The sequence below is a fragment of the Oncorhynchus mykiss genome, chromosome 23 (genome assembly GCF_013265735.2).
Source record: "Oncorhynchus mykiss isolate Arlee chromosome 23, USDA_OmykA_1.1, whole genome shotgun sequence".
NCBI classification, from domain to species: Eukaryota; Metazoa; Chordata; class Actinopteri; order Salmoniformes; family Salmonidae; genus Oncorhynchus; species Oncorhynchus mykiss.
Window position 1 is genome coordinate 53,376,627 of NC_048587.1, and position 25,504 is coordinate 53,402,130.

The following is a 25,504-nucleotide window of genomic DNA, read 5'->3' on the forward strand; positions in this document are numbered from 1 at the left end:
GGAGAAATCTGAAAATTGATGAAAGAACGAGATTATGCTCTAAAAATAGCCCTAAAATCTAAATTAGAGCATGACAGACGTAGGTTTACCATGTTGAGAAATAAGGTGATGAAAGAAATCAGACAGGCCAAGGCAAACTTTTTTATTAACATAATTGGTGAAGCAAAGGGAAATTCTAAATTGATTATGGGAGAATCTAAAAAAGTTAACAGGGAAAGACCATAGTAACACTGCAAAAAGACTAGAAATCATGGTGAATAACAATCTAACACAGGATGCAGTCGAAATAGCAATAGCCTTCAATTCCTACTTTATTGACTCTGTCAGGGCACTGACACAGAACCCCTCCACTTGTTTCTTGGGCTCAGTGCTAGTGAATGACACTCAACCTGTCTTCATCATAAGGGAGGTTTCTGAGTCAAAGGTGAACAAGGTGATTAGCTCACTAAAGAACTCTAAAGCCAAAGATGTGTTTGGGATGGACTCTACCTTTCTTAAAAACTACAAAGAGTCACTCATTGGCCCCATTAATAAGGTCACCAACACATCTATTGGTCTCGGTGTGTTTCCAAGGGTATGGAAGTCGGCCATAATAACGGCCATCTTTAAATCAGGTGACCCTGCGGACGTGAGTAACTACAGGCCCATTAGTATACTACCTGTGGTGTCAAAGGTTGTTGAAAAGTGTGTAGCAGAACAACTGATTGCCCACCTCAACAACAGCCCCTTCACATTACACTCCATGCAGTTTGGCTTCAGAGCGAAACACTCCACAGAAACGGCCAACTGCTTTCTTCTGGAAAATGTGAAGTCCAAGATGGACAAAGGGGGTGCTGTTGGGGCTGTGTTTCTGGACCTAAGGAAGGCTTTTGATACTGTTAACCATGAGATTCTCATCACAAAATTGTCCAAGTTCAACTTTTCCCCTGATGCCTTGAGATGGATGAAATCATACCTTGAAGACAGAACTCAGTGTGTCAGAGTGAGCAATGAGCTGTCGCCCACTCGTAGCTATGATGTGGGCGTGCCCCAAGGGTCAATACTGGGGCCCCTCCTGTTCAGCCTGTACATTAATGATCTGCCTTCTGTCTGTACTGGGTCTGAAGTTCAAATGTATGCAGATGGTACAGTGATATATGTGCATGCAAAGAGCAAACAACAAGCTGCACAAGAACTCACTACTGTAATGGTCCAGGTTACAAAGTGGCTCAGTGACTCGTGTTTGCATCTCAATGTGAAAAAAACTGTTTGCATGTTCTTCACAAAGAGGGCAACAGATGCTACTGAGCCAGATGTCTATGTGTCAGGGGAGAAGCTCCAGGTGGTATCCGATTTTAAGTACCTTGGCATCATACTTGATTCCAAACTCTCTTTTAAAAAGCATGTGAAAAAGGTAATTCAAATAACCAAATTCAACCTAGCTAATTTCCGATTTATACGAAATTGTTTGACTACAGAGGTAGCAAAACTGTACTTCAAATCTATGATACTCCCCCACTTAACATACTGCTTGACTAGTTGGGCCCAAGCTTGCTATACAACATTAAAACCTATTCAGTCTGTCTACAAACAGGCTCTCAAAGTGCTTGATAGGAAGCCCAATAGCCATCATCATTGTCACATTCTTAGAAAGCATGAGCTCTTGAGTTGGGAAAATCTTGTGCAATACACCGACGCATGTCTTGTATTCAAGATCCTTAATGGCCTGGCTCCCCCTCCACATGAACATGGTCCCTAGCTGTGTGTTGCCGCTTTCCATGTTGTCTGTTGTCTGTAGCTTGTGAGGTGTGGAAACACTTTGTTGCTTTTATGAATTTTGTCTTGCTGCTTTTTGTTTTATGTTGCTCTGTCTGTATGCTATGTCTTGCTTGTCCTATGTTGCTATGTCTTGCTTGTTCTATGCTGCTATTGTCTATATTGTAATTGTTTTTAATAACCTGCCCAGGGACTGCGGTTGAAAATTAGCCGGCTGGCTAAAACCGGCACTTTTACTGAAACGTTGATTAATGTGCATTGTCCCTGTAAAAATAAAAAATAAACTCAAACTCATATAGTGCACTAATTTTAACCAGCGCCCTATCAGCCCTGTTCGAAAATAGTGTAAAACCCTATAAAAGGGTGACTAAGAGGCTGTTAGGACACTTCATCTGCAGCACTGTATTTACAGAATCAAAGCAGAATGTATGAATGTGTGTGGTAAAGCCTGTGGAGAATCCTTAGCTCATTAAAGGAGTTCAGCTCAGTGTCTAATCCACACAGGGCTATCATATCAGAAATCAGATCTGTAACATTATCCACCATGGATGTTCTATCTGGTATGTTTACTATGGGGAGAGGTGATTTCTGCTGCCTAAAATACATGTATGACGGTAGTACTATTCCGCTTGCCTGGCTTGCATTAAATAGATTGCTTTTGCATACAGATGTAGTTATTCGTCAGGGAGGGTGGATTTGCGCAACAACAAAAAAATACATTAACAATTCCCTCGCAAAACAAATTATGCTTCTATACTAAAGATTCAACACCCATCCCACCCAGAAATTGAACTATAAAGCACCCATCTGAGATTATTTCCATGACAACCGACCGTACTTTCTCTATGATTTCCATGACTGCTCTTCCTGATTAAAGGAGCATAAAGAGTTGCCATTTACCTCAGAGCTGAGGGAAATGAATCACAATATCCCAGATAATGACACCTTTAATACCTCGCCAGGAAAACGCCTCACATTTTCACTGCTGATAACATTCAGAGAGAGAGAGAGAAAGAGACAGGGAGAGCAGAGAGCTGCGTCCCAAATAGCACCCTACTCCTTACATAGTGCAATGCTTTTGCCATTTGGAATGCATCCAGAGAGGGACTCCCACAGTTTTAGGGGAAAAAAAGTTGCTATCTAGGAGCTAACATGCTAACCACACCGCTAACATCGCATGCGTGAGTGTTTTAAAATAAATGTACATATACATGTTATTCAATCAGTGACGCTAGCCGCGCTGCAATTCCTGCCTCTCCCATCTCCTCATTGGTTTTTAGGAGCATATAACCACGTGGGTGATTGAAAGATGAACTGAAGTCCACACTCCAGTCCAGTTGGTAGTGGTAATGCACTTTAAAGTTGGCTGTCAACCACCATACAAAGTCCAAAGAAGAAGAAGAAGCCTGAAGGAGGAGAGATTACCAGAAACAAATTCCGCTTACCCATTTATCTGTGGATTAATTATCGGAGTAGAGGACCTTGTGCATTTCAGGTAAAATAACAACACAATGTTTATATCCCAGGAAAATTAGCTAGCAACAGCAAGCTAGCTAGCTAAATTGCCATAAATGTTTAATGCTTTTCAACCTGTCCCCAAATTAATATAGTTGGTTGAGAGTTTGTTTTGATATTTCAACCCTTAGAGGGTTCGACATGGAACCAAAAAGAGTTCTGCCTGGAATCAAAAAGGGTTCTACCTGGAACCAAAAAGGGTTATCCTATGTGGACAGCCGAAGAACCCTTTTGGAACACTTTTTTCTAAGAGTGCACCCGCAGCTCTCCTCTCCAATTGGTGGCTGACAAAATGCAGCAGAAAGTGCAGCTTTGCTGTACCTAGACAACAAAGAGTCTCAAACCTGACAGAGCAATATTATTACACTTCTTGTGTTGGCAGAAATCCCTAAATCCATTCTAACCACTACAAGTAAGACCTACTCCTGGTGAAGCATAAAATATCCACTTGTACCCTGTTGTGTAGTATAGCTACTGTAGATTCCAATGCCCGGCAGCAAATAGTCACACAGTTCTTGTGTAGTCCGATCCAGAAAGGGGGGCAATTCAATTTTAATGCAATAATGCAAAGACTCACATTTTTCACTTCAAAATGTATACCAAATACAAAAACATTAATTTCAAAGCTTAACAAACCACAAGGACTACTTTCAACAAGTTCCACCGAAAATGTGTAAAACACATATACAGGAAGAACTGTGCAGATACAACGTTTGGTAAGAGAATAAAACTGAAGGGGATTTTACCCTGATTTTGTTACCAAACTTTGCATCTGCACCGATTTTCCAGTATTTACTGTGTAAATTGTTCAAAGTAATAATTGTGCATAGAGTTGTATTCTTTGTTAAACTTTGAAATCAGTGGTTTTTGTTTGACATACATTTTGAAGTAAAAAAGCTGTGTCAAAACATAATTTCGTTCCAGTGGAATTGGCCAAGGGTGACCAAGAATGACCTGACATGTGACTGAATAGGATTTTTGAAACGATATATAAACTGATTTACTGTTGTATCTTAAAACAAATCTGTCCGTTCCAACCCCACGGTTCCATCCATGACCTGTCTGTGGGATGGTCTGGCTGGGTCGGTGGAAACTAAGGCCTTGACACTCCTGGTGGACAAAGATAACGCAGTGAAATGACAGTTAAACACTAGACAGCAGAAAACATTACCTCATAATGGAAACCAATCCTCATAACACCCTCACTGTCTCCAGCATACTAAAATCACAGATGTGAGTGTGGGATGGAGAGAGAGTGAAAGAGGGACAAAAATAGAGAGAGACAAATAGAGATTGAGAGAGAGAGAGAGAAAATATAAATAAACAGAGAGAGATGGGTCCAACATGTGAAGTTCATGGGAGCACATCAAATTGGGTGTCAAATGAAAGCTAAGAGTTTATATTTTTGAGTAATTAAGGCATATATAAATTTTTCAACCATTTTCCATCCCTTAACCCATAATGTTGAATAAGCAAGGCTTTGATATCTGGTCAAACAGATGGAAAAGAGGTATTCTACAACATCTACCAGAAAAAGTTTTAAAAGGTATTAAAAATAAATCAAAACACAATAATGTTGAAGGAAAGACCCCTGCCAACTAATGCCAATGCTATTTAGTTTTGCCTTCTGTAAGTTTAAGAAATATTGCTAACAAAAACCCACATACTACATCTTGAAGATATTTTCACATAAGTAATAAGTGAAGGTGTTTTTACTGATATCAAGTTTGTTCAACTCCCGAGTAGTGCAGGGGTTTAAGGGACTACATCGCAGTGCTTGAGGTGTAACAAAAGACGCAGGTTCGATCCCAGGCTGTGTCGCAGCAGGCCGTGACTAAGAGACCCGGTGAACAATTGTCCAGGTTAGAGGAGGGTTTGGCCGGCCGCGATTTTCTTATCCAATTGCGCTCTAGCGACTCCTTGTGGTGGGCCAGGCGCCAGCAAGCTGATGGTTGCCAGCTGGACAGTGTTTCCTCCGACACATTGGTGCGGCTGGCTTCCGGGTTAAGCGAGCAGTGTGTCAAGAAGCAATGCGGCTTGGCAGGGTCGTGTTTCGGAGGATGCACGGCTGTTGACCTTTGCCTCTCCCGAGTCTGTAGGGGAGTTACAGCGATGGGACAAGACTGTAACTACCAATTGGATATCACAAAATTGGGGAGAAAATTGGATAAAAGTTTTTTTTTAAAGTTAGTTTATGAATTATTAAGTGATTAATATTTGTAATTCTGTTAGCAAATCAGTAACGGAATTACTGCAATTGAATTGGCTACAATGGGAAAATCATATTAGTCACAAACTGCCATTGGTCATCTGCTACTGTCATCCCTTCCACTGGCATACTTTAATGATCTGCTCATAGGGTCTCTTGCTACTGTCATCCCTTCCACTGGCATACTTTAATGATCTGCTCATAGGGTCTCTTGCCACTGTCATCCCTTCCACTGGTATACTGTTATGATCTGCTCATAGGGTCTCTTGCCACTGTCATCCCTTCCACTGGCATACTTTAATGATCTGCTCATAGGGTCTCTTGCTACTGTCATCCCTTCCACTGGTATACTGTTATGATCTGCTCATAGGGTCTCTTGCCACTGTCATCCCTTCCACTGGCATACTTTAATGATCTGCTCATAGGGTCTCTTGCCACTGTCATCCCTTCCACTGGCATACTTTAATGATCTGCTCATAGGGTCTCTTGCCACTGTCATCCCTTCCACTGGCATACTTTAATGATCTGCTCATAGGGTCTCTTGCCATTGTCATCCCTTCCACTGGTATACTGTTATGATCTGCTCATAGGGTCTCTTGCCACTGTCATCCCTTCCACTGGCATACTTTAATGATCTGCTCATAGGGTCTCTTGCTACTGTCCTCCCTTCCACTGGCATAGTGTTATGTTCAGCTCATAGGGTCTCCTGCTACTGTCCTCCCTTCTACTGGCATAATATTATTTTCAGCGCATAGGATCACCTGCTACTGTCCTCCCTTCTACTAACATACTGTTATGTTCAGCTCATAAGAGTTCTTTATGGCTATGTTTGGACAGTACAGTTCAGTACAGCACACTATAATGAAGTACAGTATAATGTACTGTTTTATACAATGGGTGGGTCTAATCCTGAATGCTAATTGGTTAAAACCGCATTCAGCTGGTGTCTATTCCACAAGTTACCACCAGCTAAATCTATGATGTTAAAATGCCTATTTACTCAGTTCCATCTGATTGTGCAATACACCGTCTCACCAGCCCAGCCAGGCTATTTATAAACTTGATCTCTACTATAAAAATCATCTAGATATTATCTCACAGTTCTTTTCGAATTTGCAACATTGTTTCAATATTCAAATTCGATTTCCAGCTGTCCCCTAGTAATGAACATGTCGGGAGTCGGGACGAGACAGACAGGCAGGCAGCGTATCTCAGCCAGTCAAAATCATGAATCAGCTGGCATCATTTTTATGGATAAATACAAATATATGTCAATTGAAAAAAGCTAGCAAGCAAGGGATAAGAACGTTGCCAGCCAGTATTTGCTTGGAACATTTAGAACGAATGGCTGGGTCACGTCCATAGATACAGAACAAAAAGTCTAAACAACTGGGTCGCGTCTCTGGCAACCGAACCGATAGAACAAACAACCAGCCGGCTTGGGTAGCAACCCTAGATTTGTGTCGGGACTATATCTTGTGGAAAGAATAAATTCATCAAAATAATGTTTTAAATTAAAATATGTAAATCATTGTCTGAATAAGTTGGTAACCCGTTTTTTATTTTTTATAATGCCCTTGAAGCCAACAATATTGGCACACTTCGTCTCGGACCTAACAACACACGTGCCAATATATCCTCCAAACACCGGCTTCTCAGGCATTATCACTTAATTGTACTGTACTGAACATATCTACTGTACTCTACTCAACATATCTACTGAACTAAAAATATGTACTGTACTGTACTCTACTGAACATATCTACTCTACTCTACTGAACATATCTGAAGGTACAATCTCTGCCTTCCCGGCGGGCCAGGAGAGCAAATCAAGTGCACTATGGGCCTACCGCTGGCCAAATGGATGGCTCAGAATACTGTCTGCAGTAATGTAGCAGGCATAAAATAAAGCTTAAGCAAAGTTGATACTGTGAGAATACAAAACGTTTAAAATAATGACTAGCGAGAGACTGTCAACGAATACAGCATAGTGATGCTGTTTTTATGAATGAGTTAATGTTTAAGTTCTTTCTCAGCACTGTCAACACTTCGTATTCAACACTATTATTTTTCCAGTCAGATAAACACTCCAAACAGCCTACCCGACCGGCCGGAGGCGTCCGCATGGTCCTAAACCACACCGTAGCCTCGTTTTGTATCACATTTCAATTATACAATTGGGGGAGGGGCAAAAATGCAATTTCAGAATGTGAGGGGACATGTCCCCAGTGAAAGTTGCATCCGTGATTATTAGCCATAAAATGCACATTCTTCCCATTTCCACTCAGCGCTACAACAAGCAGTGCAGCAGTAATGAATGAGTAGGAAAGTGTATCTATAGGCTTGCTTTGTTGTTATTATTAATGGCTCAGGTCTTTTTTAATATTGAGGAATATTTAACTTTCTCTGTTCATAGAGTCACAACATGATCTTGTGCATGAGGCAGAAATGATGCGGTGCCAGACTCAAGTTTCCCAATCAGCTTTTTGGTCAGTGTCAGAAAGGGAAAGCAGAGGGATGTTGAGAGACGGACCCTCAGTCTGCTGCTCTCTCCCTCCGCTGAGACGGACCCTCAGTCTGCTGCTCTCTCCCTCCGCTGAGGCTGAACATCAGTCTGCTGCTCTCTCCCTCCGCTGAGACTGACCCCGAGTCTGCTGCTCTCTCCCTCCGCTGAGACGGACCCTCAGATGCAGGCACCATCAGCCCAGTAAAATAAACAGCAGATATTTTAAATGTATGCTCACTCAGATGTGCCTCACAAGTAGTACAACAATGGATTTATTACCAGTGTGATCATATAGCCTGCCTCAAATTTTGAAATATAATTTTTTTAAATGGTCTGAACAACAATTCAAGCAAAGCCAACATGGGGTGATAATGTATTGGGCCTATAGCTTTCTGCACAAACCTCATTGCTACAGTACAGTTTTTAATTGGTTGATGTTGCATAGGCTTACGGTTTTTAAGTCATGTACAACAACAAAAAATCTCAGTGGTAGATCTCAGCTTGCATTTTGACTCAAAGTGATCTTGACCCAGAAAAGTTTGTTCTATAGTTTTTCCCTGTTAACAATATCAACGTTTCCCTTTATTGTGATCGAGTCGACGCAATATTAGCCACTTTCAATGCAACATACCGAAACAAAACAAACTGTGCAAGAGCTTTTGCAGAACGCATCAGAGTAGAATTCTATTGCATTGACACGCACTAATTGGCCCGTACTCTGCACATACCGGAGCGGCATAAACAATCAGAACTGCTGTAGGCCTATATGCAAATAGACCATTGTCATAGATGGTTCTGTGCCATTTACTTTGAACTTGACTGTGTTTACAGCATTAGTGGTAGTGAGGAGATATGCTGATTTTGAGATTAAAATGAGAGCTGTATGTAGCAACATTTTGTTAATTTCCTTTGCTAGTTAGTGAGTTATTAGCCCAGTTATAGATAATTTGTAGTCAGCAATAGGGGAGTGATTGCTTCTTACAAGAGCATAAAACGTGTACATTTCTAGGCATCTAGAAAAATAATGTTGACTTAAATCAAGTACAGCCTCAGTGTTCACTGTAAATGCATGGTGGAAGTTGCACAGAACTTTTTACAAAATTGACATTTGCGCTCAGCAGACCTGAAATTTGCTCAGTTACTAAATTGTTTTGAGGGAACATTGGTTGCAGCCGATAGTATTTTTCAGTGACAAGTTTCTGGCAGCTTTCTTCCATTACACAAAGGTGTTCGGAACATGCTACTGTAGATAGCTAATTAACACAGGTCGTCCCTTTGTCCCTTCCATCTGTCTTCAGTAAACATGCACTGTAACATGGAGATATGGCCGTGTGGGAACACTAACCCTATAAAGGTGTGTTTTAACATTTTGTTTTCTAGAAAATTAATACCCGCTAACATGAAAGATAAGGTCCTTATGCTTCCAAAACCGTAACGCAAGTGTTGCATGTTAATGTTCAGACCAAGAGTCAGGGCTCTTAACAAAACAAAACATACAGAAGACCCCTTCGTCCAATGACTCTTATGTATAATGTAATGGAACTGAGAGTCATGATCAAGGGCTAGGGTTGAACCATCATTAGCACATAAGATCCTGTCAGGAGAAACCAAGTCAGATAAGAGGCAGAATGAGGTAGGTACTGGGCTGAAGCCACACAGCAAGAAAGAACAGCTCTTTACTATGGATTAGTGAAATTATCCTGGACAGCTCTTTACCATGAACTATTGAAATTATCCTGGACAGCTCTTTACCATGAACTATTGAAATTATCCTGGACAGCTCTTTACCATGGATTAGTGAAATTATCCTGGACAGCTCTTTTCCATGAACTAGTGACATTATCATGGACAGCTCTTTACCATGAACTATTGAAATTATCCTGGACAGCTCTTTTCCATGAACTAGTGACATTATCATGGACAGCTCTTTACCATGAACTATTGAAATTATCCTGGACAGCTCTTTACCATGAACTAGTGACATTATCATGGACAGCTCTTTACCATGAACTATTGAAATTATCCTGGACAGCTCTTTACCATGAACTATTGAAATTATCCTGGACAGCTCTTTACCATGAACTATTGAAATTATCCTGGACAGCTCTTTACCATGAACTATTGAAATTATCCTGGACAGCTCTTTACCATGAACTATTGAAATTATCCTGGACAGCTCTTTTCCATGAACTATTGAAATTATCCTGGACAGCTCTTTTCCATGAACTATTGAAATTATCCTGGACAGCTCTTTACCATGAACTATTGAAATGATCCTGGACAGCTCTTTACCATGAACTAGTGAAATTATCCTGGACAGCTCTTTTCCATGAACTATTGAAATTATCCTGGACAGCTCTTTTCCATGAACTATTGAAATTATCCTGGACAGCTCTTTACCATGAACTAGTGAGATTATCCTGGACAGCTCTTTACCATGAACTAGTGACATTATCCTGGACAGCTCTTTACCATGAACTAGTGACATTATCATGGACAGCTCTTTACCATGAACTAGTGTCATTATCATGGACAGCTCTTTTCCATGAACTAGTGACATTATCATGGACAGCTCTTTACTATGAACTAGTGACATTATCATGGACAGCTCTTTACCATGAACTAGTGACATTATCATGGACAGCTCTTTACTATGAACTAGTGACATTATCATGGACAGCTCTTTACTATGAACTAGTGACATTATCATGGACAGCTCTTTACCATGAACTAGTGACATTATCATGGACAGCTCTTTACTATGAACTAGTGACATTATCATGGACAGCTCTTTACCGTGGATTAGTGACATTATCCTGGACAGCTCTTTACCATGAACTAGTGACATTATCATGGACAGCTCTTTACCATGAACTAGACATTATCCTGGACAGCTCTTTACCATGAACTAGTGACATTATCATGGACAGCTCTTTACCATGAACTAGTGACATTATCATGGACAGCTCTTTACCATGAACTAGTGAAATTATCCTGGACAGCTCTTTACCATGAACTAGTGACATTATCATGGACAGCTCTTTACCATGAACTAGTGACATTATCATGGACAGCTCTTTACCATGAACTAGTGACATTATCCTGGACAGCTCTTTACCATGAACTAGTGACATTATCCTGGACAGCTCTTTACCATGAACTAGTGACATTATCATGGACAGCTCTTTACCATGAACTAGTGACATGATCCTGGACAGCTCTTTACCATGAACTAGTGACATTATCATGGACAGTTCTTTCCCATGGATTAGTGACATTATCATGGACAGCTCTTTACCATGAACTAGTGACATTATCATGGATAGCTCTTTACCGTGGATTAGTGAAATTATCCTGGACAGCTCTTTGCCATGAACTAGTGACATTATCATGGACAGCTCTTTACCGTGGATTAGTGACATTATCCTGGACAGCTCTTTACCATGAACTAGTGACATTATCATGGACAGCTCTTTACTATGAACTAGACATTATCCTGGACAGCTCTTTACCATGAACTAGTGACATTATCATGGACAGCTCTTTACCATGAACTAGTGACATTATCATGGACAGCTCTTTACCATGAACTAGTGACATTATCATGGACAGCTCTTTACCATGAACTAGTGAAATTATCCTGGACAGCTCTTTACCATGAACTATTGAAATTATCCTGGACAGCTCTTTACCATGAACTATTGAAATTATCCTGGACAGCTCTTTACCATGAACTATTGAAATTATCCTGGACAGCTCTTTACCATGAACTATTGAAATTATCCTGGACAGCTCTTTACCATGAACTATTGAAATTATCCTGGACAGCTCTTTACCATGAACTATTGAAATTATCCTGGACAGCTCTTTTCCATGAACTATTGAAATTATCCTGGACAGCTCTTTTCCATGAACTATTGAAATTATCCTGGACAGCTCTTTACCATGAACTATTGAAATTATCCTGGACAGCTCTTTACCATGAACTAGTGAAATTATCCTGGACAGCTCTTTTCCATGAACTATTGAAATTATCCTGGACAGCTCTTTTCCATGAACTATTGAAATTATCCTGGACAGCTCTTTACCATGAACTAGTGAGATTATCCTGGACAGCTCTTTACCATGAACTAGTGACATTATCCTGGACAGCTCTTTACCATGAACTAGTGACATTATCATGGACAGCTCTTTACCATGAACTAGTGACATTATCATGGACAGCTCTTTTCCATGAACTAGTGACATTATCATGGACAGCTCTTTACTATGAACTAGTGACATTATCATGGACAGCTCTTTACCATGAACTAGTGACATTATCATGGACAGCTCTTTACTATGAACTAGTGACATTATCATGGACAGCTCTTTACTATGAACTAGTGACATTATCATGGACAGCTCTTTACCATGAACTAGTGACATTATCATGGACAGCTCTTTACTATGAACTAGTGACATTATCATGGACAGCTCTTTACCGTGGATTAGTGACATTATCCTGGACAGCTCTTTACCATGAACTAGTGACATTATCATGGACAGCTCTTTACCATGAACTAGACATTATCCTGGACAGCTCTTTACCATGAACTAGTGACATTATCATGGACAGCTCTTTACCATGAACTAGTGACATTATCATGGACAGCTCTTTACCATGAACTAGTGAAATTATCCTGGACAGCTCTTTACCATGAACTAGTGACATTATCATGGACAGCTCTTTACCATGAACTAGTGACATTATCATGGACAGCTCTTTACCATGAACTAGTGACATTATCCTGGACAGCTCTTTACCATGAACTAGTGACATTATCCTGGACAGCTCTTTACCATGAACTAGTGACATTATCATGGACAGCTCTTTACCATGAACTAGTGACATGATCCTGGACAGCTCTTTACCATGAACTAGTGACATTATCATGGACAGTTCTTTCCCATGGATTAGTGACATTATCATGGACAGCTCTTTACCATGAACTAGTGACATTATCATGGATAGCTCTTTACCGTGGATTAGTGAAATTATCCTGGACAGCTCTTTGCCATGAACTAGTGACATTATCATGGACAGCTCTTTACCGTGGATTAGTGACATTATCCTGGACAGCTCTTTACCATGAACTAGTGACATTATCATGGACAGCTCTTTACTATGAACTAGACATTATCCTGGACAGCTCTTTACCATGAACTAGTGACATTATCATGGACAGCTCTTTACCATGAACTAGTGACATTATCATGGACAGCTCTTTACCATGAACTAGTGACATTATCATGGACAGCTCTTTACCATGAACTAGTGACATTATCATGGACAGCTCTTTACCATGAACTAGTGACATTATCATGGACAGCTCTTTACCATGAACTAGTGACATGATCCTGGACAGCTCTTTACCATGAACTAGTGACATTATCATGGACAGCTCTTTACCATGAACTAGTGACATTATCCTGGACAGCTCTTTACCATGAACTAGTGACATTATCCTGGACAGCTCTTTACCATGAACTAGTGACATTATCATGGACAGCTCTTTACCGTGGATTAGTGACATTATCATGGACAGCTCTTTACCATGAACTAGTGACATTATCATGGACAGCTCTTTACCATGAACTAGTGACATTATCATGGACAGCTCTTTACCATGAACTAGTGACATGATCATGGACAGCTCTTTACCATGAACTAGTGACATTATCATGGACAGCTCTTTACCATGAACTAGTGACATTATCATGGACAGCTCTTTACCGTGGATTAGTGAAATTATCCTGGACAGCTCTTTACCATGAACTAGTTACATTATCATGGACAGCCCTTTACCGTGGATTAGTGAAATTATCCTGGACAGCTCTTTGCCATGAACTAGTGACATTATCATGGACAGCTCTTTACTATGAACTAGACATTATCCTGGACAGCTCTTTACCATGAACTAGTGACATTATCCTGGACAGCTCTTTACCATGAACTAGTGACATTATCCTGGACAGCTCTTTGCCATGGTGGGTGTGTCTCATATATACATGCATACTAAAGTGTTTTATGGCTTATAGTCAAGTACAGAGACAAACAGTTGGCTTGCTACTTAAAAAATATATATATTTAGTATATAGAACAATTGCTTTTTGTGGGAGGGTGGCTACAGCGTTGACAGTTGGCTATTTTGATCAGGGTTAGATATCGATCATGCATGTGTCTGTTTTTAAAATGGGATTTCTCACACATGGCATGCAGCTTAATTAATGTCAAGCCTACTGCCTAAGTAAAGACATAACTTACAGTAGTAGCCTTACCTTGCTTAACTTTGTCTCTCCAGCCTGACACTAGCCAGTTCGCATCAGTTGCAGCAAATACTCGTAGCCGGTTTCTTTGAGATCCTCAAGCGAAATTGCTCGCTACAGCTGACGTTGTCAATAGTCTACTACCGTCACAGAGCGAATAAATAGTCTACACTGTCTAGCCAAATATATTAAACTGATGTGTCTATCGACTTTATATTTCCCAAAAAAATGCACTCATAATTTAAGAAAGGATAAATACAGGTAAACAAAAAACAAAAAGAACTACGTGTTCATGCAGCGTGCGACACTCCGTAGTTACCTATTTCATCGCTGCAGGTAACCTAACCCCAGGAAATATGCCAAGTGTAGGACCGGACCGATTCATTAAAAAAAGTAATATGTTCCACAGCCGCAGTACGTATGGAGCGCTAGCACGCCTACCGGTGCAACCTCTGACTGGCAGCGGGCAGGACACAGCGCGGTAGAAGACGATGCATAAATCATGAAAATGGGAGGCACTAATGTCTAAAACGATCATAATAATTATTCAAGAGAAGACAAGGTCGATGTCAATCAAATCTTTAGTACATTCCCCCACGGCCAAAGCATTTGACATTTGATGTAAGGCAATTATGCTATAAAAATGTGAGGTCTGCAGGCGACTCATTCAGGAGACTGCAGATTTTGTAGGTCTATTCTCTTGGGGGGAAGAAAGGTCAACATATTGATCATGTCTGGTTTAGAGGATCAATACAACATTACTTAATGAATACTCTTGTCTTAAAAAAAAACGTGCATACTGCTATGCAAAATGTACATTTTATTCAAATGATTATTTTATTGTAATTTCAAATGTGATCTGTAGCCTTGGTGTAAACTGGTGCATGTATCGTCATACAATGTCTCTGTGCTGCAGCCTACTATATTACAGTAGGAAGGCTGAGGCTAAAGGACGGCAGTGAGAAATTCCCCCGCCAGGTGTGTGCCATGCCCAGGGCTGCTGGTTTCAGTGTGTGGGGTCTTTGTCACAAATGGCACCCTATTCTCGACATAGTGCACTTATTTTGACCAGAGCTCTATGTAGTGCACCATAAAGGGTATAGGGAGAATGGCATTTGGGAAGCATCCAGAAAGGGGCAGGAGGAGAGATTAATGAGGGTTAAATTTGATGTGAAGCGATCAGCAGAGTCATGTAGAGCTGAAGCAGTGTTATGCCAGAGAGAGAGTTCTGGCCCTTGGATCCACTGTTAATCCACTGATACAACATCACCTCTCTTTGACAGCATCCCAAATGTCCCCCTCTTCCCTATTTAGTGCACTGCTTTTGACCAGAGCTTAATGAGCCCTGGTCAAAAGTAGTGCACTAAATAGGGAAGAGGGTGCTATTGGGAATTGACATTCATTCTCTCTCTCTCTGCCAAAGCAAAGCCTCCCTCACACACAGCGCCTCCTCTGCACACATCACACTCACACACAGGCTGAATACCGCACACACCTTCCTTCCCTCGGGTGCTTCAGGCAGCTGTAATCCGTCACACCACTCTGCTCTGCATTCAGATGTTGTGCAGACTCCTGGAGGATCATGGGGTGGAGATTATTTTTTTCTCTATTCCCATGAGCTCTCCATAGCAGATATACCATCTGCTACTGGAGTTGGGGTAGGCAGGCATATTCTCACGCTGTAAGGTAAGCACAACAACAATTTGACATGCAGTTCATTTTCCATTAAAGGGGCGATCAGCAGTAGCTACATGATATGTACCTATTGATTCTTGAAGAATATAATTTAGAAAGGCTTCGTGAGATTAGTTTAAACATTTATTGTTCTTACTGCTGATTGCAACTTTAAAGAATTTCCAGTACTTTAGTTTTAGGCCTAATTGTGCTTGTATCGTGCAAGGGAAGGCCAACTAAGCCTTGAACAAACTGATATTAATGAAGTAAGTAGAGATACCAGTAAATATTATTTTCCCACATTCAAAGTGGGTACAATTATTTTATTTCCGTCTCATAAGAAAACAGCAAGCAGTAAAACCAGTACATTACTGTGAACTAGACTGAGTTGTAGCCTATAGGTGTGAGCATATGATAAATGGCAAGCATGTTTGACATGTCAATGCACAGCAGGGGGAGGTTGATTAGGCCTAGTTATGAATCTCATACACTGCATCAACAACATAATGGAAAAAAAATTGCAGCATAGCAACCAGTTGCTAGGGAGAAGCAAAGGGCAGGACCCTAAAGAGCCAACTTGCTTATTTGGCAAGTGAGCCAAAAAAATAAATTCCCCAATGACTTTCTTACCACTGCAGTTTCATGGTGACCATATGGGGAGTGATGGAGCTGTAGTTTGGATGGGTTAGGGGTATCCTATACCATCAGGAATGCACTCAGGTCTGACCTGTTGCATCATTTTCAGAAACATTTCCATGCACCAGGGACAGGGTGAGAAAAAAACAACATGCGCGCGTCTGAATCCACCACACACAACTCTACCTGAATTTTTGAGAGCGCGCTACATCTGCATGGAGACGAAGAGACGTGGGAAAAACGCAGAAGTTGAGGAAGTAGTTAGCAGCTCACTGACTGACTGGATATTGTATTGGATTGAATAGTAAGTAATATGAGATTTTAATAATTTAGCTATAAAGTAACTTGTTAAAATGTTAACAGAATTGTAGGGCATTTGCTTAAGCATCTGCCATCACGATTGGACCGTTCCACCTGTCCTGTCTACCTACTGACGAGCATTTTGGTGATGAACACGCCAACCATTTTATGAGAATTTGTAATATTCTTGTTTGCATAAAATAGACGGAGACCAGTCTTATCAATAATAGGTAACAGAATTTATTCTCGGAGCGCGCTGCCACGTTACCACGAGCAACAGTTTATATACAATAACATGACGTCATTGCATTGCTTCTAGAATGAATCTCCTCCTTCCGACCTAAAATTAAGTGAGTTTAAGAGTTCATTCCAACTCACTAACACACTCACAGGTCACACAACATAACTGAATAAACTCTTGACCCCTCACCATTATCGATCACCACTTAGCTGACAGCTCTAATTAACAGAAAAGGAACAAAGGAACTAAGGTCAGAACGTGACAGTACCACCCCCCCCCCCCCCCCCCCCCCCCCCCCCCCTCCCCAAAGGTGCGGACTCCGGCCACAAAACCTGAACCTATAGGGGACGGTCTGGGTGGGCGTCTGTCCGCGGTGGCGGTTCTGGCACGGGACGTGGACCCCACTCCACCATAGTCTTTGTCCGCCTCTCAACCCGCCTCCATTGCCTCTTTAGAGCGGCGATCCTTGCCGCCGACCTCGACTGGGGACCCTAGCAATGGGTCCCGAATGGACGGGCGATTCCAGTGAAGTGAAGGGCGATTCCGGCAGCTCCGGAGTGAAGGGCGATTCCGGTAGCACCGGAGTAACGAACAGCTCTGGCAGCTCCTGACTGACCGGCGGCTCTGGCAGCTCCTGACTGACCGGCGGCTCTGGCGGCTCCTGACTGACTAGCGACTCTGACAGCTCAGGACAGACGGGCGACTCTGGCAGCTCAGGACAGACGGGCAACTCTGGCAGCTCAGGACAGACTAGAGACTGTGGCAGCTCAGGACAGACGGGAGCACCTGTAGGGAGGAGACGGAGAGACAGCCTGGTACGGGGGGCTGCCACCGGAGGCCTGGTGTGTGGAGGAGGCACCGGATAGACCGGACCGTGGAGATGCACTGGAGGTCTCTAGCACCGAGCCTGTACAACCCTACCTGAATGGATGCTCCCCGTAGCCAGGCCAGTGCGGCAAGGTGGAATAGACCGCACTGGGCTGTGCTGGCGAACCCGGGGACACCATGCGCAGGGCTGGTGCCATGTAGCCCGGCCTGAGGAGACACACTGGAGACCAGATGTGCTGAGCCGGCTTCATGGCAGAGCGTACAGGTCGCAGTGGTGGGTAGTATATGGGGCTTTGGTTACAAAACAAATGGCACTGTGATAGAGTGTTGGAGGCTATTTTGTAAATGACATCGCCGAAGTCGAGGATCGGTAGGATGGTCTGTTTTACGAGGGTATGTTTGGCGGCATGAGTGAAGGATGCTTTGTTGCGAAATAGGAAACCGATTCTAGATTTAATTTTGGATTGGAAATGTTTCATGTGAGTCTGACTTCGGGGTAGTAGCTGTTAAGAAATCTTTTGGACCTAGACTTGGCGCTCCGGTACCACTTGCTGTGCGGTAGCAGAGTTAACAGTCTGTGACTAGGGTTGGAGTCTTTGGCAATTTTTAGGACCTTTCTCTGACACCGCCTGGTAAAGAGGTCCTGGATGGCAGGAAGCTTGGCCCCAGTGATGTACTGGATCGTGTGGTCGGAGGCCGAGCAGTTGCCATACCACGCTGTGATGCAACCAGTCAGGATGCTCTCGATGGTGATGCTGTAGAACTTTTTGAGGATCTGAGGACACATGACACATTTTTTCAGTCTCCTGAGGGGGAATAGGTTTTGTCATGGCCTCTTTATGACTGTCCTGGTGTGCTTGGACTATGATGTTGCCTGTAATCCATGGCTTCTGGTTGGGGTATGTACTGTACGTACAGTCATTTTTGGTACGACATCATCGATGCACTTGTTGATGAAACCAGTGACTGATGTGGTGTACTCCTGGAAACCTGGAACATATTCCAGTCTGTGCTATCAAAACAGTCCTGTAGCTTGGCATCTGCTTCATCTGACCACTTTTTTATTGACAGAGTCCCTGGTGCTTTCTGCTTTAGTTTTCGTTTGTGAACAGGAATCAGGAGGATATAATTATTTTGAGATTTGCCAAATGGAGGGTGAAGGAGAGCTTTGTCTGCGTCTCTGCTTGTGGAGTAAAGGTGGTCTAGAGTTTTTTCCCCCTCTGGTTGCACATTTAACATGCAGGTAGAAATAAGGTAAAACGGATTTGTTTCCCTACATTAAAGTTCCCGGCCATTAGGAGCGCCGCCTCTGGATGAGTGTTTTCCTGTTTGGTTATGGCCGTATACAGCTCTTTGAGTGTCGTCTTTGTGCCAGCATCGGTTTGTGGTGGTAAATAGACAGCTACGAAGAATGTAGATGGAAAAACTCTCTTGGTTAATGGAGTCCTCTCCAGCTTATCATGAGATACTCTACCTCAGGCGAAGAAAACTTAGAGACTTCTTAGATATCGTGCACCAGCTGTTGTTTACAAATATACTTAGACCGCCGCCCCTTGTCTTACCATAGGCTACTGTTCTATCCTGCAGATACAGTGTATAACCCGCCAGATGTATGTTATTAATGTCGTCGTTCAGCCACGACTCTGTGAAACATAAGATATTACATATTTTAATGTCCCGTTGGTAGGATATACTGTACGTGCTTGTAGTTCGTCTGTTTTATTATTCAATGATTGTACGTACGTTGGCTAATAGGGCTGATGGTAAAGTCAAATGACCCACTCACCACCGGATCCTAACAAGGCACCCCGACCTTCGTCCTCGATATGTCCGTTTCTTTCTCCTGCGAATGACAGGGATGACGGGGATGAGGGCCTTGTCGGATGTCTGGAGTAAATCGCTCTCGTCCGACTCGTTAAAGTAAAACTCGTCTTTCAATTTGAAGTGAGCAATCGCTGTCCTGATTTCTAGAAGCTCTTTTCGGTCATAAGAGAAGGTGGCAGAAACATTATGTTCAAAATAAGTTACAGATAATGTGGAAAAACACACACAATAGCCCAATTGGTTAGGAGACTGTAAAACAGCAGCCATTCTCTCTGGCGCCATGTCTAACAGTACATTCACAACTAATTTCACAACATTAAGTGTGTGCCCTCAGGCCCCTACTCTACTACCACATATCTAGAACACAAAATACGTGTATGTTTGTGTGTAGTGCATATTTTATTGTATGTTTGTATGCATGTGTCTGTGCCTACGTTTGTGTTGCTTCACAGTCTCCGCTGTTCCATAAGATGTATTTTTATCTGTTTTCTAAATATAATTTTACTGCTTGCATGAGTTACTTGATGTGGAATAAAGTTTCATGTAGTCATGGTTCTATGTAGTACTGTGCGCTTCCCATAGTCTGTTCTGGACTTGGGGACTGTGAAGAGACCTCTGGTGTCTTGTGGGGTATGCATGAGTGTCCAAGCTGTGTGCCAGTAGTTAAAACAGACAGCTCGGTGCATTCAACATGTCAATACCTCTCACAAATACAAGTAGTGATGAAGTCAATCTCTCCTCCACTTTGAGCCAGGAGAAATTGACATACATATTATTAATGTTAGATCTCTGTGTACATCCAAGAGCCAGCCGTGCTGCCCTGTTCTGAGCCAATTGCAATTTTCCTAAGTCCCTTTCTGTGTGGTACCTGACCACACGACTGAACAATAATCCAGGTGCGACAAAACTAGAGCCTGTAGGACCTGCCTTGTTGATAGTGCTGTTAAGAATGCAGAGCAACGGTTTATTATGGACAGACTTCTCCCCATCCTAGCTACTGTTGTATGAATATGTTTTGACCATGACTTAATTTCCACATTATTCCTGTTTGGCCCTGTCCGGGGATATTGTCGGATGAGGCCACTGTGTCTCCCGACCCCTCCTGTCTCAGCCTCCAGTATTTATGCTGCAGTAGTTCATGTGTTGGGGGGCCATGGTCAGTCTGTTATATCTGGAGTATTTCTCCTGTCTTATCCGGTTCCTGTGTGAATTTAAGTATTTACTCTCTCTCTCTCTTTCGCTCTCTCTCTCTCTCTATACACTCCTGAGGTGCTGACCTGTTGCACCCTCAACATCCACTGTGATTATTATTATTTAAACCTGCTGGTCACCTATGAACATTTGAACATCTTGGCCATGTTCCGTTATAATATCCACTCGGCACAGCTAGAAGAGGACTGGCCACCCCACATAGCCTGGTTTCTCTCTAGGTTTCTTCCCAGGTTCTGGCCTTTCTAGGGAGTTTTTTCAAGCCACTGTGTGTCTACACCAGCATTGTTTGGGGTTTTAGGCTGGGTTTCTGAACAGCACTTTGAGATATCAGCTGTCGTAAGAAGGGTTTTATAAATACATTTGATTTGAATACTGAGCTGGAGTCAATGAACAACATTCTTACATGGGTCTTGTCCAGATTGGATAAAATTCTGACAAAAAAATAAAAATTCTGAAAATTCTGACAAAATTCTAGAACCGTTTTCCATGAAAGGCAGTACTTCATATTGCCCATGAGATGGGGTAATTGCAACACACACATACAGAAATCGCATTCGAAACAGGAACTTTTTTGCGTCGAACCCGGAAACGTCGGAGGGACCTATTATAGTGTTGCAAAAGCAGACCAGTCCGGTCGTCGGAAAAATGTCTGACCAGAAACCAAAGTTGGATCCTGAAGTCCCCTTTGCCAAGAGAATAGATCCAAACAAGGAGGATCTTACCAGGGACGAGTTCTACTTTATCAGACAAGTGGAGCTCGCGCAATGGAAGAAGAAATCGCAGCAACTGAGGGGCCGTAATATTGCAACAGGACTTGGTATCGGAGCCATTGTAATGGGAATTTGTATCCTTGCCAAACAGTCACACAAGGTGAACTAGCTAGTTACGTAAGAGATAACGTGCACTATCCGGCATGATATAACAAGCCATGGCAATGTTTTCCATAGTTTAGTCAACCGGACATTCATGTAGGACATTGAAGCTGCAAGTCATTGTAGAAATGTAATGACATGCACGTTGTAATGGTGAAGCGCAGCATGAAGTGTTTGCATTGTACTGTAGCAAGCGAGTTAGTTAATTGGCCTTAAAACCAGAATTTGGGTTTACAGGAGACGTTGAATATAGCGATTATCCTTTAAAATCGAATCGCCATATTCAGCGTCTCCTGAATGCCCAGTTTCTGGTTCACTAATTGGCTAACTAGCTACCTAAATAGCTCTGTCACTTTATTGTAGGCTGCTACAGTGAAAGCTGGTGATGAGTGTAAAACATGTCTGCCATAAATGTATGCTGATGTTGAAAACATTCATCTTTGTGCGTATGTACAGTAACTAAGGTCGACTGTAGATCGCTTTTCAGCCAGCACATCCCTTGCCTCAGTCTGCACATTTGACTTGACTTTGCTTCTCCTAGATGCCTACACGTTTTACTCAGTGAAACAGGAGAAGATCATGGATGAGCTGGATGAGGAGGCCAAGATAAGAGGGGCAAAGACAGGCGCCAACTGACATGGCAATCAGAAAACTTAGCTCAGATGGACTGTGTGGTGTGCCAGGTATCCTATCTACTTTACCGGAATGGACGAAGGGACTAATGCAGAAGCTACACCTTATTCCACTGCTAGCCATTGTCAACTTTCAAAGAGGCAGCATTGGACCTGTTTTGCCCAGGTTATGTAACTATGTTGCTGACTTAAGGGTCTTCATTGTGATTAAACATGTGTAACAGGGTTATATTGGTGATTCCCCTTGTCACTTTATTGTTAAGCCAATGGGTTTTGGTTTTAGTTTCGTCTTGCCTTCACCTACTCAACATGGCATCTTATTGGCTGGTTTGCGTAGCTTGCTTACGAGGGGGGATGTTCCAGTTAGAATCGTCCCAGTGAACATGCACCAAACCATCAGTAAGTTGTTGGTTGCAAAGCACTGCACGCCAAAAGTGGTTTTTATACTCCCAAGTGATGTTTTAACTGTACAATTTATATCAATTTGTTTGTAAATGTTATTGGAACATCACACATAAGACGCAGCGGTTTTTGTTGCATATTTGTTGTGCATTTTGTTGTAGATAATTCCACCTAATACTAGCTAGCAACTTACTGTGTCTGGTGGGGGGGTTCGTATATTTTGTACAGTGCGTCACGTGCAGAGTTGGATGGTGAGCTGTGCATTGCGTGACGTGCAATTTTGTGCTGTTCCTATCAGAATAAAGCTCCATGACTGGTGCTACAAGTTGGCGCTTGTGTCGATGATTGATTGTACACAATGCAAGAAGAGTACTGTTACACATGCTTGTCAATAGGAGGAAAGATCTACTGCTCCCGATTGCCCTACCAATTCAGGATACCTGGGTGGTGTTTACTAAATGGAAGAAAATGGACTACTAAAAAAGAAATCTGTAGTGTGCCCTACATGAACATGACCCTATTCTTCCTTTTCTCCCAATAAGTAGTCAGTCACTTGTATATAATTATTGGTACTGCCCCATTCAGTGTCATGTCTCCCAAAACTGTCTATAGAACTAATTCAACCTCCAATCAATGATGTGAATTCTACAGTGACCTTAAAATGTGTGGGATTTGAATTGGAACTACTGAACTGAGACAAAGAAACACAATCAGTTTGAAATATATTTATGTTGATAAAGGACGGAGTTGTAAAAATTGTATTATGTCGTTTTTTTTACAAAACAAAGGACATCTTCATGTAAGGTCAGTGTAATGTTTCCTAGGCTAAATGACACACATACAGTTGAAGTCAGAAGTTTACATGCACCTTAGCCAAATACATTTAAACTCAGTTTTAAACTATTCCTGACATTTAATCCTAGTTTTAAACAATTCCTGACATTTAATCCTAGTAATAATTCCCTATTTTAGGTCCGTTAGGATCACCACTTTATTTTAAGAATGCGAAATGTCCGAATAATAGTGATTTATTTCAGATTTGACTTCTTTCATCACATTCCCAGTGGGTCAGAAGTTTCCATATACTCAATTAGTATTTGGGAGCATTGCCTTTAAATTGTTTAACTTCAGCATCTTCACAAGGTCCTTTGCTGTTGTTCTGGGATTGATTTTCACTTTTCGCACCAAAGTACGTTCATCTCTAGGAGACAGAACGTGTCTCCTTCCTGAGCGGTATGACGGCTATGTGGTCCCATGGTGTTTATACTTGCATACTATTGTTTGTACAGTTGAACATGTTACCTTCAGACACTTGGAAATTGCTCCCAAGGATGAACCGGACTTGTGGAGTGCCACAATTTATTTCTGATTTCTTTTGATTTTCCAATGATGCCAAGCAAAGAGGAACTGAGTTTGAAGGTAGGCCTTGAAATACATCCACATGTACACCTCCAATTGACTCAAATGATGTCAATTAGCCTATCAGAAGCTTCTAAAGCCATGACATCATTTTCTGGAATTTTCCAAGCTGTTTAAAGGCACAGTCAACTTAGTGTATGTAACCTTCTGACTCACTGGAATTGTGATATCGTGAATTATAAGTGAAATAATCTGTTTGTAAACAGTTGTTGGAAAAATTACTTGTGTAATGCACAAAGTAGATGTCCTAACCCACTTGCCAAAACTATAGTTTGTTAACAAGAAATATGTAGAGTGGTTGAAAAATGAGTTTAAATGACTCCAACCTAAGTGTATGTAAACTTCCAACTTCTAAACTTCCAAACTTCATAATTCCAACTGTTTATTATGTCAAAATATGATTTACAGAGTATGCCACCAAACCTACAGAGTAAAAATATTAAATAAGACATTGCAAGGGGAAGGCACAGATTTGAGCATGGCAGGACAGCAGCTTTGCATATCAAAGCGATACAATCATACACATATATTAAAATATTAGCATTGTAATCACATTTTCTTTAAATATATACACTTGTGGAAATCTTAGGTGAGTATTATCCTGAGTGGCGCAGCGGTCTAAGGCAGTGCATCTGGGCTAGAGGTGTCACTACAGACCCTGGTTCGATTCTAGACTGTATCACAACCGCCCGTGATTGGGAGTCCCATGGGGTGGCACACAATTGGCCCAGTGTCGTCCGGGTTAGGGTTTGGCCGGAGTAGGTCGTCATTGTATATAAGAATTTGTTCTTAACTGACTTGCCTAGTTAAATGAAATAAAAATAGAATTCAGTGTGCGTATTTAAGGCAATGGCTAAGGGCTCACAGTTCCATCCATTTGTTATGCAGTCATTCTCTCGCCTCCCTACCTGTGCATATAAATAAGCTACTTAATTTAACAAAAAGTGTGAAATTAGTGACTACTAAAGTAGAAGTTACTAAAGTGCAGAGGGTGCCTTGTTTATTACACATTGCAGAAATGTTTTATCATTGTTCAATGTTGTGTACAAAACATTAGGAACACCTTTAGGACAGCCCATTTAGTCTACTGGTCAATTGTTTGTTCCATGTCTGATTTGCGCATGTCTCAGTGGACTAATTCATTGAGGAGGCCGTGGTCAAAGAAGGAGC

General features: G+C 41.8%; 1 protein-coding gene and 1 long non-coding RNA gene across 3 annotated transcripts in view; one reads left to right on the forward strand and one right to left on the reverse strand.

Annotated features, from left to right (window-relative positions):
- Window positions 1-14,749, reverse strand: part of LOC118943906 — a 129,787-nt gene extending 115,038 nt beyond the window's left edge. Inside the window, exon 1 of the long non-coding RNA XR_005039253.1 lies at window positions 14,307-14,749. This is a non-coding gene — a long non-coding RNA (uncharacterized LOC118943906). The remainder of the gene's footprint in view (window positions 1-14,306) is intronic.
- Window positions 14,750-21,557: 6,808 nt separating this feature from the next.
- On the forward strand, window positions 21,558-23,671 carry LOC118943904 (cytochrome c oxidase assembly factor 3 homolog, mitochondrial-like). Of its 2 annotated transcripts, none has more exons than XM_036960787.1 (2): window positions 21,558-21,853; window positions 22,423-23,671. In XM_036960787.1, the coding sequence occupies exons 1-2, from the start codon at window positions 21,655-21,657 to the stop codon at window positions 22,515-22,517; spliced, it is 294 nt and encodes a 97-aa protein (XP_036816682.1). In that variant the 5' UTR covers window positions 21,558-21,654; the 3' UTR covers window positions 22,518-23,671. The 2 variants fall into 2 exon arrangements, 1 of the variants encoding a protein (XP_036816682.1); XR_005039251.1 differs by having other exon boundaries at window positions 21,603-21,879; window positions 22,423-22,742.
- Window positions 23,672-25,504: the final 1,833 nt, after the last annotated feature.

Excerpts from the sequence above, each read along its gene's own strand:
- LOC118943904 (XM_036960787.1), top strand. The coding sequence starts at position 21,655 with ATGTCTGACCAGAAACCAAAGTTGGATCCTGAAGTCCCCTTTGCCAAG. Across the intron at positions 21,854-22,422 it reads AGCCATTGTAATGGGAATTT|ATGCCTACACGTTTTACTCA; the intron begins GTATCCTTGCCA and ends TGCTTCTCCTAG.